Source organism: Labeo rohita, chromosome 15 (genome assembly GCF_022985175.1).
Source record: "Labeo rohita strain BAU-BD-2019 chromosome 15, IGBB_LRoh.1.0, whole genome shotgun sequence".
In the NCBI taxonomy this organism is placed as follows: Eukaryota; Metazoa; Chordata; class Actinopteri; order Cypriniformes; family Cyprinidae; genus Labeo; species Labeo rohita.
This window is the reverse complement of record NC_066883.1, coordinates 26,687,940-26,706,902: the sequence shown is the minus strand read 5'-3', so window position 1 is coordinate 26,706,902 and position 18,963 is coordinate 26,687,940. Positions and strand designations below refer to the sequence as shown.

At 36.1% G+C, this 18,963-nt stretch overlaps 1 protein-coding gene across 12 annotated transcripts in view; it reads left to right on the top strand.

The window, feature by feature from the left end:
• The window catches only part of msi2b (musashi RNA-binding protein 2b), a 302,804-nt gene that overhangs the window by 270,595 nt on the left and 13,246 nt on the right, over positions 1 to 18,963 (top strand). For 7 of the 12 annotated variants that reach the window (XR_007829157.1, XR_007829159.1, XR_007829158.1 and 4 more), the window contains 2 exons: positions 10,219 to 10,398; positions 17,827 to 17,981. Coding sequence is in view for 6 of the 12 variants with exons in the window: in XM_051128671.1 (XP_050984628.1) it covers positions 10,219 to 10,398; positions 17,827 to 17,981 (335 nt within the window). In the remaining 6 variants the exon portion in view is untranslated. The remainder of the gene's footprint in view (positions 1 to 10,218; positions 10,399 to 17,826; positions 17,982 to 18,963) is intronic. The other 5 variants (XR_007829160.1, XR_007829162.1, XR_007829161.1 and 2 more) reach the window with 1 other exon arrangement.

The window sequence follows — 18,963 nt, the reverse complement described above, 5'->3', positions numbered from 1 at the left end:
AGAAATTCACTCTTTGTCCAGGCAGTTACAATGTATGGGGACTGAAGCTTTCAAAAACTCCATAAACATATCATAAAAGTAATGCATAAAAAAGACTGCGGTTTCATGTTAGTATTACACTCTAAAAAAGGCTAGGTGAAATATGTGCAAACCCAGCAGTAGTGTTATATTTCTTTCTTAAAATGAGCCCAAAATAGGTTGGAAATTAACAGTTATTAATGTGTTCAATAAATGAGCAGTTACTAATATGTTAAATAAATAATAATTAAATTATAGACAATTTTTTAAATTGCTTATTAATACTGTAAATGTTCACCTTCTGATTATTGATGGTGCCTCTAGTAATTGTGACCCTGGACCACAAAACCAGCCATAAGGGTTTTTTTATTTTTAAATTGAGATTTAAACATCATCTGAAAGCTGAATACATAAACTTGTTAGGATAGGACAATTTGGTCGAGATACAAATATTTGAAAATCTGGAATCTGAGGGTGCAAAAAAATCAAAATATTGAGAAAATCACCTTTAAAGTTATCCAAATTAAGTTCTTAGCAATGCATATTACTAATCAAAAATTAATTTTTGATATATTTACAGTAGGAAACTTACAAAATATCTTTATGGAACATCATCTTTACCTAATATCCTAATTATTTTTGGTATAAAAGAAAAATAGATAATTCTGACCCATACAATGTGTTGTTGGCTATTGTTACAAATATACCCGTGCTATTTTGGGTTGATTTTAAACCAGCCATACAGTCATTTTTAAACAATAGTTGAGTTACAATAAATAAAACTACCCAGAAGACTGGGTTAAACATTTAACCATTTAACCCAACCGCTGGGTAAAAACAACCCACTGAGTTTGTTTATATTTGACCCAACATTTTTTAGTGCGTATATAAGAACTATTATATTTTTTATTAATATTTTGAATATTTAGGTTTAATTTTTATATTTTCAGTTTTAATTTTAGTTTTTTTTATTAGCTTTTTAAGTTGTACTATTTAGGTTTTTTTCAGTTTTGTTTTTGTTTATTTGTTGCTTTAACTTGTATCAGTTTCCAATGCATTTCTAATTTTTGTTTAAAGTTTTTTTTTTTTAATCTAATATTAATTTTTTTATTTCACCTTTGCTTCAGTTAACAAAAATGTTTTTTTTAATAGCTTTAGTTTTAGTTACCAGTAATAACCCTGGTTTTGTGAACGAATCATACATTTAAATTGGATATTCCCAATGAATTGGTTTATCCACTTCACAAAATGATTCATTCACAGTCCAGTCAAACCAAATTCATGATCCTTTTATGGTGCTTTTCCATCCTTTTTTAAAGCATAAACACTCCAGGCCCATTCACAGCCTTGGAACAACATGAGGGTGAGTAAATGAAGAAAGAGTGTCGTTTTTGACTAAACTAATCCTTTAACACTTGTCAATACGTCATTCTTTATTCCACCCACCTTATTTGTTCTCGCCTTTTTCATTCCAGTCTTTTTCTCAATCTTTGGCACTTCTCTCTTCTTCTTTTTTTCTTGAACCTATATGTGTCTGTTAGTTGACTGCATGCCTCTCTAGTGGTTCTGGTAGAAACAGTAGATCTAGATTTGAGTAGGTGGTCATGTCTATTAACTTTGTATTTGGAAAGAATGCATTATGTCTACCGTCTTTTGTCTCCTGATGCTGAGTACAAAAAAAAAAAAAGGATTTGTTTTTACATGTTTTGGATCAAAAGTATTTTTTCTCATTTATACCCCGTCAGCTTGAAGAGGAGGAGGTGTGTAAAACAATATCTGACTTATTGAGATCTCCTACAGCATGTGTCAGAATGAACCGGGTGTTTATAGAATGACATTCTGGCAGTGCCGCCCCACTTCCTCTTAGCTCTTTGGCAAACGGAGAGAGATGACTCACAGGAGATGCAGAAGTTATCTGACACTGCACATCTTGCAAAAGCACATCCTAGCACTGGAGACCTGACAACCTCAGCGCCTCGGCTCACCTGGGCCGGGGACAAAGGGCCACCGGTGTCCCTGGGGCGAGACTTGTCCCTCCAACTTCTTTCAGGCTCTGCCATCACTTCCCTCCCTCCATCTGTTCTGCTTTCCGTCTACAGAGAGGTTAAAGTAAGGCGCGCGTGCGCTCGCGTGCGAGTTAGAGAAGCGGGCGGCACAGAAAACCTGTGTCACTCTCCATTAGCTGTCGTATCCTGACAGACAGGCCCCGGACTGCAGCTGTGTCTGCCTCGTTCGCCGTGGTGTCCGCAGGTGCAATCTAGGCCAGGCCGTCTCTGCGGTGCCAGCCGCCCATGCTGCAAATATGAAACTCACTTCATACTTGTCTGTCACGCTCCTGATGAAGATAGATGTATGTTTTCAACATCTTGCGGCTAGCTGTCCGCTCCTCCACCTATGCGCAACGGTGTGAGCGCTACTCGCACGTTTTTCACTGTTGTGTGCTTAGCTTAAATGTTAAAACATTATCTGTAGACAATTTATGCCGCCTTCAGCTAGAAGGGATGTGTTGTAATAATAATCACTCAACTATATGACTAGAAAAGACCATCTCTGAATGGAGAGCGATGCTTTGTGGAGCGAATTGTAATTCTTTAAAGATGACATAGGTGGAAATGAGGTAGCTAATTGTGGACGTTCGGAAATTTCAAAGCTAATTTGGAGGTGCATTTGACAAGTTTATTGACACCTAAGTGTTTTAGAGAGGAAGAGTGCTACCGGCTTTATTCAAGTGGAGAGAGATTGAGAGACGGAGAGATAAAACATAATGTCTCTGAGTATGGAATTGCAGGGTCAGTGCTTTTTATAGAACGACAGTCTGTGTTTTTGTTCGAGTGTACGGATTCCCTCTCTGCGACTGACATTTCTGCCTGGAGTAGATGATTGTGTGAAATGCTATTTCCAAGGCAGGCCGCAGTCCTTGAGCTTTTTTTTTTTTTTGTAAAAAAGTGTTTGAAAGTCACATTGCGAAATGTCAGCTTTTCCATCGTCCCCCCATGAAAAGACTCTGTAAATGGCAGTATTTCGCTAACATCAGCAGGCTAATTGTGGTAATAGACTGCTGACAGGTCAGGTGTGAGCCGTTCTGACTGCACTGAGCCTGATCCAAGTAAAGAAAGAGTTTTTTTTTTTTTTTTTTTTTTTTTTTTTTTTTTTTTTTTAATAACCTTCTTCAGTAGCGACCAACTGTACACGATGTTAAATTGCAATGCAAACACATTTTAGTTTTACTAAGACTTTTCTGCTAGACGAACAGAATTTTGTGAGTCAGTGTCTCCGTGAAACACAGAACTGATTTCAATTGAATCATTTGTTATTACCAAAACACCAAAGGAAAGGTGGACTGGTTGATTTGACTAAGTGAACTGCTCATAAGATCTGTACAGAAAATGAGGGGTTAGCAGACAAAAACATAACAGTTTTTTTTTGTTTGTTTTTTTGTTTTCTTTTTTCCCTTTAAGTTTGTTTGAATTTAGTTGTTTTGTTTTGTGAATTTGTTTCATTTATTTGTTTTTTTATTTATTTATTAATATTTTTATTTTTTATTTAGTTTATGTTTAGCATGTTTTGTTTCGGTTTTGTTTGTGTTTTTTAAGCAGAAAACTATCAGACAAAAACAGCTTTTTTCCTTTTATATTTTGTTTATATATTTTGTTCATTTTATATTGTGAATTTGTTTCATTTATTTGTTTTTTATTTTGTTTTGTTTTTTAGTTTGTTTTTGTTTTTGTTTAGCATTTTTGTTTTGGTTTTGTTTGTTTTTAAGCCGAAAACGAAGGGTTAGCAGACAAAAACAACTTTTTGCCTGTATCCTTTTTGTTTGGATTTAGTTGTTTTGTTTTAATAATTTGTTTCATTTATTTGTTTTTTTTTTTTTTGTTTTTGTTTTGTTTTTGCCTTTTGTTGTTTTTGTTTGTGTTCTTTTTTGTTTTGAATTTTGTAGGTTTTCTTGTTTTTATTTTTATTTTTTTTTATTTTGTTGCTTTTGTTTTGTTTTGCAGTTTATATTCTTTCTCTGCTTTTTCTTTGATTCGATTTTTTTTTTTTTTAGTTTTGCATGTTGTCCGCATTATTTAGCTTTTTGTTTGTTTGTTTTTGTGTTGGTGTACTGCAGTATGATCCTAAAGTGACTATATATGACAATGTCAGATGTTGACAGATAAAATCTGTCACATTCTGTTAATAGCATTGCAAACATAGATGTATCTTCTTCCTATCCAGTGCTTCAGCACTGTATTTTCCCTACAGCCTTACAAATCAATACAAGCAGGCCTATGGATGATTTGCCCAAAAAACATGTTAGCCAAGTAGATGTCCCTGTACGGGGAAAGATGACTGCCTGAGGCGCTGTAGTACCAACCTGAGGGCTAGCATTCACAGTTACTGTCCATTTTGACAAATAAGGAGTAATTCAGGACAGAAAGTCTCAGTTTGATACGAGGTGTGTTTAACCAGAAACGAGCCACCTTCCATTTTATTGCTGTCACGGTCTTATTCCTAACTTACGACTCCCTCGTTTTTAGTGTTAAACCGACTGTATAATTACTTTAAAAAAGCTGTTAATTGATTTTATTGAACTTGACCAATCTTGGCCATGTCTTAATAATACACTGGCAGTCGACAGATGCAGTCCTGACTTTAATGCGACTAGAAAAAAGACTATCCGCCACCGCGTTGATGCATGTAGCGGTGACAAATTGCCGCTCTCTGTTCATTAAACAGCTGATAAAAGGGCCTCTTATTTACGTATTCATGTATTTATGTATCTGTTTCTTGATGCTGCACTGACAGATATTATGTATAATAACACAAAGCTGTAGCGCTAGGGACGGGGAGGGGGGGTAAAAAGCAACCAGTGCTTTCATCTCAGCAACAGCTCTGAAGCACCCAGATGGGCTTCGTAATGGTGCGGTTGACAACCTTCCAGAGTGCATCCATTCTGAGCTCGCTCCCACGTCGGCCCCCCGTCCCTCCCCTTGCTGGGGGGTCCGGGCTCAGTGCAGATGTTGCCCAGACAAAGGCACATCTGGATGACCTACTCCCAGCTGTTCAGACACGACCTCGGAGCGTGTTCACGGGCCTCCGTGCGGCTCGCAGAGGCGGAATGATGAATAGACGAGGTGCTGTCGTACGCCCACCGCGAACGAAAGCTTCACGTTTCTATACCGCTATTCATCAAGTCAGGGGAAGTGAGTTTACGCATCTATCACCTGTCAACGATGCACGCGCTCCCCCCAAACCTGCCATTATGGAGTAATTAGATTTCTCTTTGAGCGAAGGGGAGAGGCCCGTGGTGCACAACACAGTTCGGTATTTGTTTTTGTGGAAGGAGAGGAGAAGATATTAAGCTTTTTGTGCAGTTTGACTGTGGGGTTGCAGTTAAAGAAAGCATTCGCGGCGCCTATTAATGGAAGGACACACATAGACGCGCACAAAAAACTCACACCCTGCGTTCTCGCTTCATCCTGGAGTTATTCACAGAGGCATAAAACATTCCGAGTGCTATTCTCCGTCTGATTGGCAGCGCACAATGCCATGGAACATCACGGAGGAGCCATTATTGTGGCAACTTTTGATGTTTAAAAACGGCAGTGTTTAATTTAGCTCCACTTTTTTTCCCCTCACTTCCACTTGGTCAAAGTGAATCATTTGCATGCGCTCAGAGAGAGAATTAGCCGGCGAAGGTAATCAAGCAGCCCTATTCCGCCAGATGGCTTTCTCTATAGACAGTAAATGGGCACTTTTTAACTGCGTTTTATTCCGTGTTTCTGCTTCAGATAGCACTGTCATTGGACGTGATCTACCTGGATAATAAACGTAATTTCTGCAGGCCGTTATTAGATAAGACCTTTCCTGCCACCGCATTAAAACGAACAGCTTTTCAGGTCTAATTTTCTATGTCAATGCAAACAAAGAAACCAGGTGTGTTTGTTGTACGTGCAGTAATGTCGTATTTTGCGTCCCGCCGTTCCCGCTTCGCGGAAATTAGGCGGAATATTTATGCAGATTGCGGCAGGACCCGGCCATTGTGGAGCGTTAGACAAAAAGGACGTCTCCGCGCTCCCCCCCTTTCTTGGCGGGGCCGTGGCGCACGCGCCTGTAAAAGGTCTTCATTTGTTTGTTGTTAAAGATCTAATTAGGAGGATGAGGGGAAACAGGACGGGATGGCAGCTTGTCTAATTAAGAGGCGCGTCCAGGGTTCCCTTTGAACCTCAAGGACGCCCATCTATTAGAGAGGCCCATCAAAAATGGATTCAGCCTAAGTGCATTTTTGGTTGCTTTCCTTAAATGATTAAAGATGTGCGCGCTGGAGTGGGCTTTCCCCTCCTCTCTGGGAAGCCAAAACACTTGAAGATTCTGAGCATACCTCAGGCATTTCCTCCGTTTTTGCGCAGTTAGCGGGAGAGAGCTTGAACGTCGGGATGCATCTGTGATTTATTCGCGTTTGGGAGTGTAGGTACTGGCGGGACGGGGGTTTTCATGCTCGTTTCTGTTTACTGTTCGTAAGCATCTTTCCAGTGCTTGTGCCTATGAATTTCTCCAGTCTGTTTTGGCAGTCTCTGAAAAAAAAACTGGAATGTGCAACACACATTTTATTTTGTTTTTTCTTGGAAAGATGCCTGGGAAAGGTACGCTACATAGTCAAAAATATGTGGACAGCAAATAGCACACCTGTAGGTGCTTGTTGAACGTTTAATTACAAAACGATTGGCATGAAGGGGGTGTCAGCCTTTCTGACAGCTTCTACTCCTCTGGTTGCAGGGATTTGGCTTTTCTCAGAGGTCTTCAATAGGGGTTCAGGTTTGGGATTTTGTATAAGCCAGTCAATTTCCTTCACACCAGAGTCCTTAAAACTACATCCTTGTGGATGGCTTTGGTTCTGCTTTATATGTTTTTGTAAGGAGATTTCCGTTTGTAATGTTTTTGTCATATTCATTAATTTAGTCTGTTTTACTGATCTTATTTGACCAGTGCCTAGTTAAACCAAATATTTAAACATCTTGGTCTGGTTTCACAGACAGGGCTTAGACTAAGCCAGGCTTATGCCATAGTTCAGTTAGGACATTGGAGTAATTTTTTATAAACATGCCTTAGAAAAAAACATTACTTGTGTGCATCTTGAGACAAAACAAAGGCACTGATATATTTTAAGTTGCTTTCAATTGAAACAGCTCAGACTTTTTAGTCTGGGACTAGGCTTAAGCCTTGTCTGAAACTAGGGGTTTATGTATTAATTTAAATTTAGCAACATTTAATAAAAACTAATTTGAAAACGTTCCTTGTGAAGACATAAGGTCCTAAATATTAGGTTTAGTGAGTTGTTACAGGAAGAGTATATTTACAGTATTACTTTCTTTGTTAATAATGCCGAAATAAAATAAAAATTATAATTTGTTTATGATCACTTTAGTTTACACTGATGTTAGGGCCCTATGAATTCCATTTTATTTTTTCCCAATTCCATTTTTTTTAAATTTTTCTAGAGTCTGTTTTAATGGTTAAAATATGTACTAATCAAAAAGCATGCCTAATTAAATGAAATCATGAAACTTATATAATTTAACAGCAATTCATTAAAAGTTTTTACATTTTTAAGGCCCTTTTTAATTCTCAAATTCAGTTTTATTTTTAACAAATTCTTTGTTTTCCATAAATTTTCTGGACTCTTATTTTATTGGTTTCATTAAATTTGAATAATCAAAAGCATTTCTAATTAAATGATTTTATAACAAAGAATTATTATTATTATTTTTTTTTTTTTTTTCAGAAGTACGCGTGAATTTTGTTGTGTATTTACATTTTTCTGGTAAATAAATTCTGGTAAATTATTTTCCTGGTAAATATTCCTTTAAAATAAAGTTTTAATAATAATTTTTTAGTAGTAGTATCTTTACATTAAGTAATTATTTGTGTCACAGTTTCTTCAAGTTAAACTGAACTTTTTCAGTTGCTGTAAAGATCTTTAAGTTTCTGTTTGTATATGAGATGATGATAGTTTTTCTCAAAAGAAACATTAAAATGCTCATGAAATGACTCTCAGAGTAATTCTGGAGATTGTTTTCAGTATGTATGTAGTAAACGAATCTGCATCATTCATTCACACAGAGACACGCAGAATATGCAGGATTCATATTTAAATAGTATTTTTGCAGCTAAATATCCACAGTCCATATAATGTTTTGATTTGAGTGTACTGACCTACTTTTGATTTATTCATCCAAAATTTGGCAAATTCCAGCGTTACACACTAGATTCCATTTTTAAGACTGGATTTCGCGATTCCGTCTATCTTTTCCGCATTGCGGAAATCATAGGGCCTTATACTGGTGTCCACATACTTTAGGCCATGTAGTGTATAAGCAAAACTATCAAATCTCTGGGTCTTTAATAAATGTGTTTGGTGACCAAAAATAAAGTTGTTTTTCCATTAGAGCAGACTCAAGGTTTGAGCTGAGGTGAGCAGTCAGCAGACTAGAGGTGGATAATTAATGAGTGATTGGAGAAGGTCAGAGCAGTGTGACTACAGCCTGTGAGAGAGTCAACTTTCTTTTCTCTTTTCTTTTATTTATATTTCTTTATCACTCCCTCAACTCTTCTTAAATGTAGGCTGGCGTAGACCTCATTTGTTCTGCTGTGTATATCTGAGATCCTCTGAAACTAATTAAAGCAGAGGAAAAGGAAGAAGAATCGAATGTAGTACCTCACCAAGGCTGCTCTAATGAGACGCTCTCTGGGCTGATAGGTTGGCTGATATAAAACTCTAGCAGAGGGGCTGTATTGACTATTTATAAACAGTTAGCGCAGGTACACTGAAGTTCTGTGAGTTCTTTCCATCCTTTTCTGTTACACTTTCCCTCAAGTTCACAGTTTCACGTCTGTAACGACAGCAGGCAGTGCAGGACGGGGTCAGCCTAATTACACCCCATCAGCTATGGATAATTTTCAGGTCGTCTTCTCAGCTACAAGGTTACATCATCTCATATTTGTCACACAGAGAGTGTGACAGACTTAAGTTTGGTTATGTAATAGTTGTTTTTCGTGTTTTGTATACAAGCAACATTTCAAGAATTAGGAGATCATTTTATTTATATATTTATTTGTGTAGAGTGGCCCCAAAAAGTGTTTACATGTCTGATTCTCATTACATTAGTAGCATCAAATGGTGATTTATTTATTTTTTTTGGTAGTTGTTTTTAAAAATTAGTACACCAGAATGTGGCCGAATTTATTTTTATCTTCATTTTCAACTTTATTAAAACCTCACAAATGTATATATTTATTTATATATTTTATATAGTTTTTCCCATATATATATATATATATATATATATATATATATATATATATATATATATATATATATATATATATATATATATTATTATTATTATTATTATTATTATTATTATTTTTTTTTTTTTTTTTTTTTTTTTTTTTTTATAAATGCATTTTGTTATGTCTAATGCAGGGACATTCATACATTTTATTTTTTTGTGACCTAACTATGTAAACACTTTCTAAGGCGACTATATGTAATATTTAAAAGCATCTTTTTACTCATAGTAGTTCGTTCAAGAGATTGGCACACAAACACACGTACTCACACACAATAAAATATAATTATATTTGTAAATATTTTGACATATTGAAGAAACCACGTTATAAATCTCATAAAGAGGATGACATTATTCAACACATGCTTTGTAGTTTGGTTAACAGTGTTAACAAATAACAAGAAAACCAGACAGTAGTATTCTAGTTATTTCCCTGCTTGATGTTTTTGTGAATGCTAAATCCAAATTAGCATTTCAAATGATGAGCGTTCCTTTCTCAGAACATCTATTAAGGTCAGTCAGTTTTTACGTAATCATCAAACCAAAGTTTTTTCCACTTATTTGATCTGTAGCGTGTTAGTATCTCGGGCTGCAGCAAACCCAAGTATTTGTAGTAGTATAGTGTAAGTCTTCACACACTCACCGTCACATTCACACACACACACAGCCACACAGGGGAAACAGCAAGATGTGGCTTTACAAACTCACCATCTATCTTCCCAGTGCACGCTGCATTGTACAACCATGCAAGTCAGATATTAAGCATTGCCTCATAACATTACTATGCAAAGTCCTATTTCCCCCAATGATGGAGTCCCACCCCTCCTCCTCCTCCCTTCCTCCTCCTCCCCTGTACTGTATCTCCCAGGCTTCCCCGATTACGGTTTCTATTCCTCGCCAAGCGACCAACGGGGGCCCCCCTTCTCCTTTGCGGACTATGGCTCCCTGGGCCCCCAGGCGGCTCAGCTGCTGCAAAGCGAGCATGCCACATCAGCCTGCAACTCCCCTCTCCAGCACCTGGCCAGCCCGGATCAGTATAAGAGCCCAGGTGTGTACCCGCCTCTCCTTCATTCAATGATTGATTTGATTCATGCGGTTTATTCATCACCCTGCCATTCATTAAAACAAGAGAGAATAACAGAGAGAGGGGGGACAGATCAGAAGGGAAAGCGAGGGATTTGTGCATCCTTGCAGTTTGCTGCATGCTGAATTGTGGTAGCATTTTCATTTCGCCTGTGGATTGGAGGGAGTGTATATACGTGAGCTTGTATACGTGGCCGCTAATGCGTATGTACTGTCGAGATGTATCCCATTTGGCCGCGGTCACAGTCCCTGTGCAATTAACCGGGAGATGCGACATACGTGTTCATGCTTGCCAGTTCATATCTCACGCAGTACATACTCAGACACGTATATGTGTATTACACACCCATCGGCTCCATACCGCTCAGCTGTCAGCCTGCTGGCATGTGATAAATGATATCCAAACATCCGACATCATGTACATGACAAGCCATTTGTTGGAAGTTGATTGTATCGCTTAGTTGCCACATTTGGACAAAGTATCACATATTGAGATGTATTGTTAATGCATCCCCTTTTTTGTTCAGTATGCAGTCTGTTTGTTCACACTGCGATGGCATTTTAGTGCAATGTTAAAAAAAAAAAAAAAATTACGAGATTAAAGTCTAAATATTTTGAGAATAAAGTCATAATTACGAGAATAAAGTCAAAGTTTTTCGAGTGCAAAGTTGAAATTAGGAGAATTAAATAGTAGCAAGTAAAATGATAATATTTTGAAAGTGTATCCTGTGCATGCAAATGGCTCGTATTGGGAGCACAGAGAGAAGTTGGCAGGCGACCAGAATTTATTTGAATATATGTGGGATTATTAGCAGAAATCATATGTGTCATATACTTGCAGAGACAGTATGCCAGGAAATAATATTTCACGTCTTTGACTGCGTTTATTAGGCCTGTTTGTAGTGCGCCAGCCACCCAGTAATAGCAATAAGCTTTGTGCTTTTGGTAGTTTTAATCTAAAACAAAGTCTCAGCTTTCAAAATCTGTCAGTTTTATAGCAAAATACAAACAATGTGTCTTGCAATCATGTGTTTTTTATGCTCTTTAGTGTGGTGGGACAGATCACTGTATTCATGTGAATCACTCGTCTTTTCGATTACAGTGAGACATTCGTTTCATTAAATTCTAAGTTTTCATTGTGAAAATTCCACCACCTACTTCGCAAAAATGTCTGTGGCATCAAATCTTTCATTCCTCACATGTATTTAGTTAAAAATAACAATAAAATTTTCTAAAGGTTGAAGTGGACTCCAACTCGTTCACGTAAGTTATATTGATGTCTTTTCTGAGGTACCTGTATGTAAGTGACTATTCACAAGCTGTTTCATTCACGGCATAATACAGTAAATGATTGGAAATAATATTTAACGTCTTGCATTCATTATTTGTAGTGTGCCAGCCACCAAGTAAACGCAATAATTTTGTGCTTCTGTCAGTTTTATGAAATACAAATTATGCACCTTTTTTTGCTCTTTATTTTAAATTTATAGCACAATATAAACGTGAATGAACATCAGAAGGAATGGAAAAAAAACTAACAAAACAGTATAGCCTAATTTAATGAAACGAATGTCTCACTGTTGTCGGAAAGATGACTTGATTCACATGCCGCTTAAACTGAGGTGAATACAGCGATCTGTCACGCCACATTAAAGAGCGTAAAAAAAACATTATTGTAATAGACATACAGTTTGTATTTCACTATAAAACTGACAGATTTTGAAAGCTGAGACTTTGGAATATCTCCTGGTGCTCCCAATCCGGGTCATTTGTATGAGCAATAGGCTAGAATATACTCTCAAAATATTATAACTTTATTCTCAAGACATTTTGTGTTTTTCTCAAAACATTTCGACTTTATTCTCGGAATTTCGCCTTTATTTTCTAAATATTATAACTTTAATCTCGTAATCTTTTTTTTTTGAACACGGCACCAAAAGGTGTCTTAGTTCACACATACAGTGGCTTTAAAATGTATTTAGAAACTTAAACTTTCACCCAAAAATGAAAATTCTGTCATTACTTACCCTTATGTCATTCCAAATCTGAAAAACCTTCGTTCATCTAGGGAACACAAAAATTAAGATATTTTTGATGAAATCCAAGAGCTTTCTGACCCTGCATAGTCAGCAACACAAGTGACACATTCAAGGCCCAGAAAGTAGTAAAGACGTCATTAAAATAGTCCATGTGACTATTTGACCAGTGGTTCAAATGTCATTTTATGAAGCTACAAGAATGCAAAAGCACACAAAAAGTATTCTCATAGCTTCATAAAATTAAGGTTGAATCACTGATGTTACATAGACTATTTTAACAATGTCCTTACTACCTTTCTGTGCCCTGAACATGCTGTCTGGGTTGGAATAGCATGAGGGTGAGTAATTAATGACGAAATTTTCATTTAAGTCACACTTTAAAATAAAGGTCATTGCAGTATATACAAAATGATGAACCAAGTGGCATTAATTGTAAAGAAGGATGAAGGCAAAGCAAAGCTTTCAAGCAAAAGGTTTGCATTATAAAACACTAGATTAAACTTGAAGAGACTGTATTTAGGTACTTTCTGGTTGTCAAATGTTATTGGAACAGTTCCATAGAAATTTCAGATATAGCCAGAAAAAAAAAACATGGTTTGATGTTTTGTTATCTAACACAAATAAATTCAGGCATTTTAAATGTGGCTCAAGTGTTCAAATACTTTTTGTGGCCACTGGATATAGAATTACATACACTAATAAGTGAAAACAGGGAGAGTGTGTAGCATGGATGAAAAAAATGTCTTGTTTTGACAGCACATTTAAAGGGAAGAATTTTGCACTTCCCAAACTCTTGGCGTATTTTTAATGCTTCATGGTAGTGCACCACTGAACTGACGTTCGGCCCTCTTAAAAACAGTAGTGCTCTACTTTATATTCAGTAGCCTGTAGTTCAAAGGAAGGCAGTCTTGAGATCTTGGCAATAAACAAGACACGTCTTAGCAAAAAAAAAAGGCAAAATAAGTGCTGTCAAGAGCCATGATAATGACTAATAAACTGTCTTGCAGACATTGAGGCATGTGTGGATTAGGCATCCACGCCAGCAACCAGACTGGTTTCTGGTTCAGATCCCAGTTAGGGAATGCCAAGGAATGTTGATGGTATTGGTGGTTGCCGATTATAATGTTCTCTACTTTTCTTTCAACCATGTGAGCAGTATACTTAACCTCCATGATGTGTCCTTTTTTTTTTTTTTCTTTAAATGAATGTTTAAGCGATTGCATGCTCGTAGACACATAATAGGAGTCTTTGAAATAAATCCATCATGGTGAATGCATATGAATTTGTTTCACACCAGTATTGAGCTACAAAAACAATTTCCTGATCTGTTAATGAGCACATCCCCATTGATGGCTTCTGGAGATATAAAAGACAGCGAATCAACACGTCTTATTAGCGCTGGTCTATTGGGAATACAGAAGCCAGTCATAGCTCAGGACGTGATGCTAACCAGGGCTGTCACTTACAGTGTGCTGGTTTCCCCCTCTTATTTTAGAAGCGTTTGATTCGTGACAAGGGAGAAGCTGATTTGAGTGTGTAAGCTTTGATCCAGATCAGTCCAAGAACAATTTGAAGACGCAAGTTAGCACTTAGGAGAACTTATGAAGTATGTCGTTGTTTGTCTGATACCCTGAGGCTTTCATACTGTGCTTGCTCAATTCCTATAAATACTGACCACCAAAAATCTTTTTCTTTGTTTTTTTTGTTTGTTTGTTTGTTTGTTTGTTTTTTCAATAAACAACAACCAAAAATTCTAAGATTAATTTACCTGACAAGCTCAATTGTAAAGCATAAAAAATTTTTTGTTGTTGTTCAAAAAAATATCTTAAATATGTATTTCAATTAAGTGAATTAAGTATTATTATTATTATTATTTAAATATGATTTAAAAAACCATGCAAAAAAATCACATGGCAACATTCCTTGACATAAATTTAGTTATTTTACTAAAAAGGTTTATTATTAAAATATTTGTCATAATAAGTGTAATACCAGATATATTCATTGAAAATAATATTATTTTTAATCTTATTTATTTATTTTTCTATTTTTTAAATTTTTAAGTCTGATTCTGTAGTAATTTTTTTTAAAGATGTTTTGCTATTTTTACTTGAAAATTTTGATTTGAAAATAAGACAAAAATACTGTTTAAAATAAAAAATGTTAAAAAATCTAAATTATTTGTCCATGTTTTACCCATTAATTTCCAGGACTAGGGTGTAGTTATTTGGTTAATTTGTTGTCCCTTGCTAATTATGCATCATGTGTATATATTGTTTTATCATCATCATCATTATTCTTGTTATTACTATTATATTTAAATATGATTACATTTAGAACTTTCTTAATTTTACTGAAAAGGTTTATTAAAATATTAGTAATGGTATGTGTAATTCAGTATATATTCTCTGAAAATAATCTATTTTCTGTATTTTTATCATTTTTTTTAAGTTTGCTTCTGAAGTAAATTACTTTTTTAAAGAAGTTTTGGTTTATTATTAAAATACTATTAATGGTAAGTGTAATTCAGTATATATTTTCTAAAAATAATCTTATTTTTAATCCTTATTATTTTTTATTTATTATTCTCTTTTTTTAAGCTTTAAGTTTGCTTCTGAAGTAAATGTATATTTTAAAGAAGTTTTGCTATTTTTACTTGAAACTCTGACTTGAAAACAAAACAAAAATACTGATTACTAAATTATTTTTCCATATTTTACCCATTACTTTCAAGGACTTTCCAAATATATTTTGAATAAAGTGTTTTTTTTTCTTTTTATATATATACATACATGTATATATATATATATATATATATATATATATATATATATATATATATATATATATTATATGACTTAAATATGATTAAATTAATAGATTTCTCAATTTTACTGAAAATTAAAATATTAGTAATGATGAGTGTAATTCAGTATATATTCTCTGAAAATAGTCTTATTTTAATGTTATTTTATTTTTTTGTATTTCATTTTCTTATTTTCAAGTTTTAAGTTTGCTTCTGAAGTAAATGTATTTTTTAAAGGTGTTTTATTATTTGTCTACATTTTACTCATTACTTTTCAAAACTACGGTGTAATTATTTGTTGTCCCTTGTTAATTCTGCATCATATTTTGCATCATAGTGGGCAAGCTGCAAACAGGTGGTACACTAGCCACATCCATTTTCTCTTCGACTCAGATCTAGCAATGGATATACATGCTTTCCCATCATCCCTAGAAGTAGCTGACGCTATTTTGATACGCTGACATTTAGAAGTGAGAGCTCTGACTGCAGAGCCGCTCACCTCTCCTGTTGTCTGTGTTCTCATTTGTGTGAAAAGCAGACGGATTGTGCAAGCCTGCCTCGTTCGGTTTACCCACGGCGGCATATTGCCCCCTATCTAACGTATTTGCTCTCTTACATGAGCCCTCCAGGCTAATATTCCATTCACACAGATATCTTTTACCCTCCTGAGTTTTTTGGAGGCTGCTGCAGTAATAGACTCCCCCTTCAATGGGCGCTGATCTGAAGGCCCTCCGCCTGTGGAGGAACTTGATTTAATATTCGCTTATTAATGGAAGTGTCATGGAGGGCCACGCGTAGGAGAAAAATTGAGCGTGGCACAGCAAGGGGCCTCAAAGTTTCGGAGAGCGTTCATTTAATTTAATTCATGCATTTGTTTTTATTTTCCTTAATTCGCCTCTCAACGGCAATGAAACGGATGGGTCATCTGCAAATGACAGCAGCCATGGCTCAAGTGGTCTGATATAATTAGGCTAATTGTAATTTTCCCCCCAGAACCCCCTCCAGCCCCTCCTTTTGTGCTCCTTTTACACATTTGTCAGTATTTCTGCTCTGTGGATTTGCGTTTAGGTTCAGAGGGCTGGCAAACAAACTTTTTGCCCAGGATCCCCACATCTGATATATATATATATATATATATATTACTAATCCTTTTTTTTATTATTTATTTATTTATAATTAGTAATTTTAGTGCCTAAACTTATTTCAGTTAGTTGCATTTTTTTTTAATGATCAGCTTAATTTAACATTTATATTAATTAACATTAATATTACTTTCCGACCATGAAACTCTTTTTTGCATTTAGCAGAGACCAGCTAATAGCTGTTAGTCCTTTGAAATTAGTTAATGTCTTTTATTGAAAGTGCATCTATCATAAAAACATGACAAAACATGACAAATGTTTGTTATAGAGAAAACTTTAATCACTATTAAAAACTTAAAAGTTATTTGAAGAAAACATGCATCGCAACATCTTTACAAAACGTACAGTTTGAGTTAAAAATGTTGTATTTCTTAGCATACTGACCTAGCAACATTTTATTTATTTACAAGAAGTCAAGTTTTACTCGCAATTTGAGCTTGGCGAGTGTTTAATTTCGTCTCCTGGGCTTCATCTTCAACAGTTTCTGCTTTCAGACTCAAATGTAGCTTCAGCAAAAGTGGAGTCACGCTCGCAGTGGAGAGGAAACTCCATGATTCAGTCTTCAACGCGTTTTACCCAAGACACCCTCAGCAATTTCCTGGTTTCCAGGCAGCTGCTAGGCCTGATAGCCCCCTGACGCTAACTGCCAGATAATCACCGCCGTATATATTTAAAAAAAAAAAAAAAAAATGAGGAGGAGGAGAGAGACCACTTTCTCAATGACAGGTGTTGATTAGATAGGGGGTGTTGTGGCAAAATCCCTCGTGCAATTTTCAGAAAGGGACTGGAGAACCGGCAGTCAAATTTGAAGGAGGATGGGTGTAGAGCACTCGATATGAGATTGGGGGAAAGGGAGTGTACGGTGGAGAAAGGGTGAGGTTATGATAATGAAAGGAACCTGCAAGGAAGCGAGTCATTTTTAAACTCACTCACACTTTTAAACACAAACGCCCTCAGAGATGGAGAAAAAAAATCATAGATCTCCATCACACAGCAGTCGAGCTCACCTAAAACCTACTTGAGAAGTATGCATGCTATGTGAATGCTGGCTAGACACACATAAGCATATTTGCATGAGATGCATTGCTGCAGTAGTTGCTAGCTTGAAGTATAGCTGACTTGTTGTGTGTGTGTGTGTGTGTGTGTGTGTGTGTATGTTTATGTGTGGGCAGCTTCTTTATTTTTCATTTCATACCTTTTGGATGAAGCATAAAGAAGACATTAGGCCACTATTTCTAAAACACCCCAGGCAGTTTAGACATACACACACACTACTTCCTTTCAAAATATGACATTTTGTGCTTATAGTGCATGCTTGTGCTAAGCTTGTTAGTTGTACTACACACCAGCAGTCCTGACTAGCAACCCTGCTCACATCACTGTTGGCACGGCCGCTTCTCCGGCAGGCACCAACCCGCCCCGGCCTGGAGCCTTTCCTGGAGCCAGCAGTCCCGGGCCAGTGGCTGACCTGTACGGCCCCACCAGCCAAGACTCCGGCGTGGGCAACTACATTAGCGCTGCTAGTCCCCAGCCCGGCTCCGGCTTCGGACACAGCATTGCTGTAAGTATCCTGTTCACCTCTATCACAGTTTCTGTGTTCTGTCCCATGTAATGCATTCACCACCCTTCCCAAATTAGTGCTTTTAGACTCTTGTAGCTGCTATTAGAGATTTTAGAGAGTGAATACAGTTGAAGTCAAAAGTTTACATACACCTTGCTGAATCTGCAAAATGTTAATTATTTAACCAAAATAAGAGGGATCATACAAAATGCATGTCATTTTTTTTATTTAATAGTGACCTGAATAAGATATTTCACATAAAAGATGTTTACATAGTCCAGAACAGCAGGCAGTTTAACTGTTCAGGACCAGCAAAGGACTCATGAACGACTATCACTGAACAACAAAAAAAAAAACTACACAGCTGTGGATCATTCAGGTAACAACACAGTATTAAGCATCAAGCGTATGTAAATGTTTGAACAGGGTCATTTTTATAAGTTCTACTAATATTTTCTCTTGGGACTATATGGAAATGTCTTATGTGAAATCTTATTCAGGTCAGTACTAAACTGTCAGTACTAAACGGTACAAAAAAATGCATTTTGGTAAAATAATTAACATTTTGCAGATTCTGCAACGTGTATGTAAACTTTTGACTTCAACTGTATTATTTGCCATGGTTTGAGGGGAAAAGGTCCAAGCAACTGGCTCAGCTGGTTGATAAAATCCCTAGTAGAATGAGTTGTTTTGACGTTTAAACTGGTTAAATATGTTTAAACATCAAGAGGGAATTATTTTGGCGTTTCATATTTACGTTAGTATTATAGCATATTTGCGCTAGATGTCAGATTTGGTTCATGTAATTGGGTAATAGTGCAAAACACCCACAAAATGTGCTGATACAATTTGTATGGCACAATTCACCATTTTGCAGCAGACAAAATTGCTTTAAGACATTTTTCACTCAGGAATCTTTAGTGGATTTCACCTATAATTACAAAAAAACAGCAAGTAACACATTAACATTACAAAGCAGAAA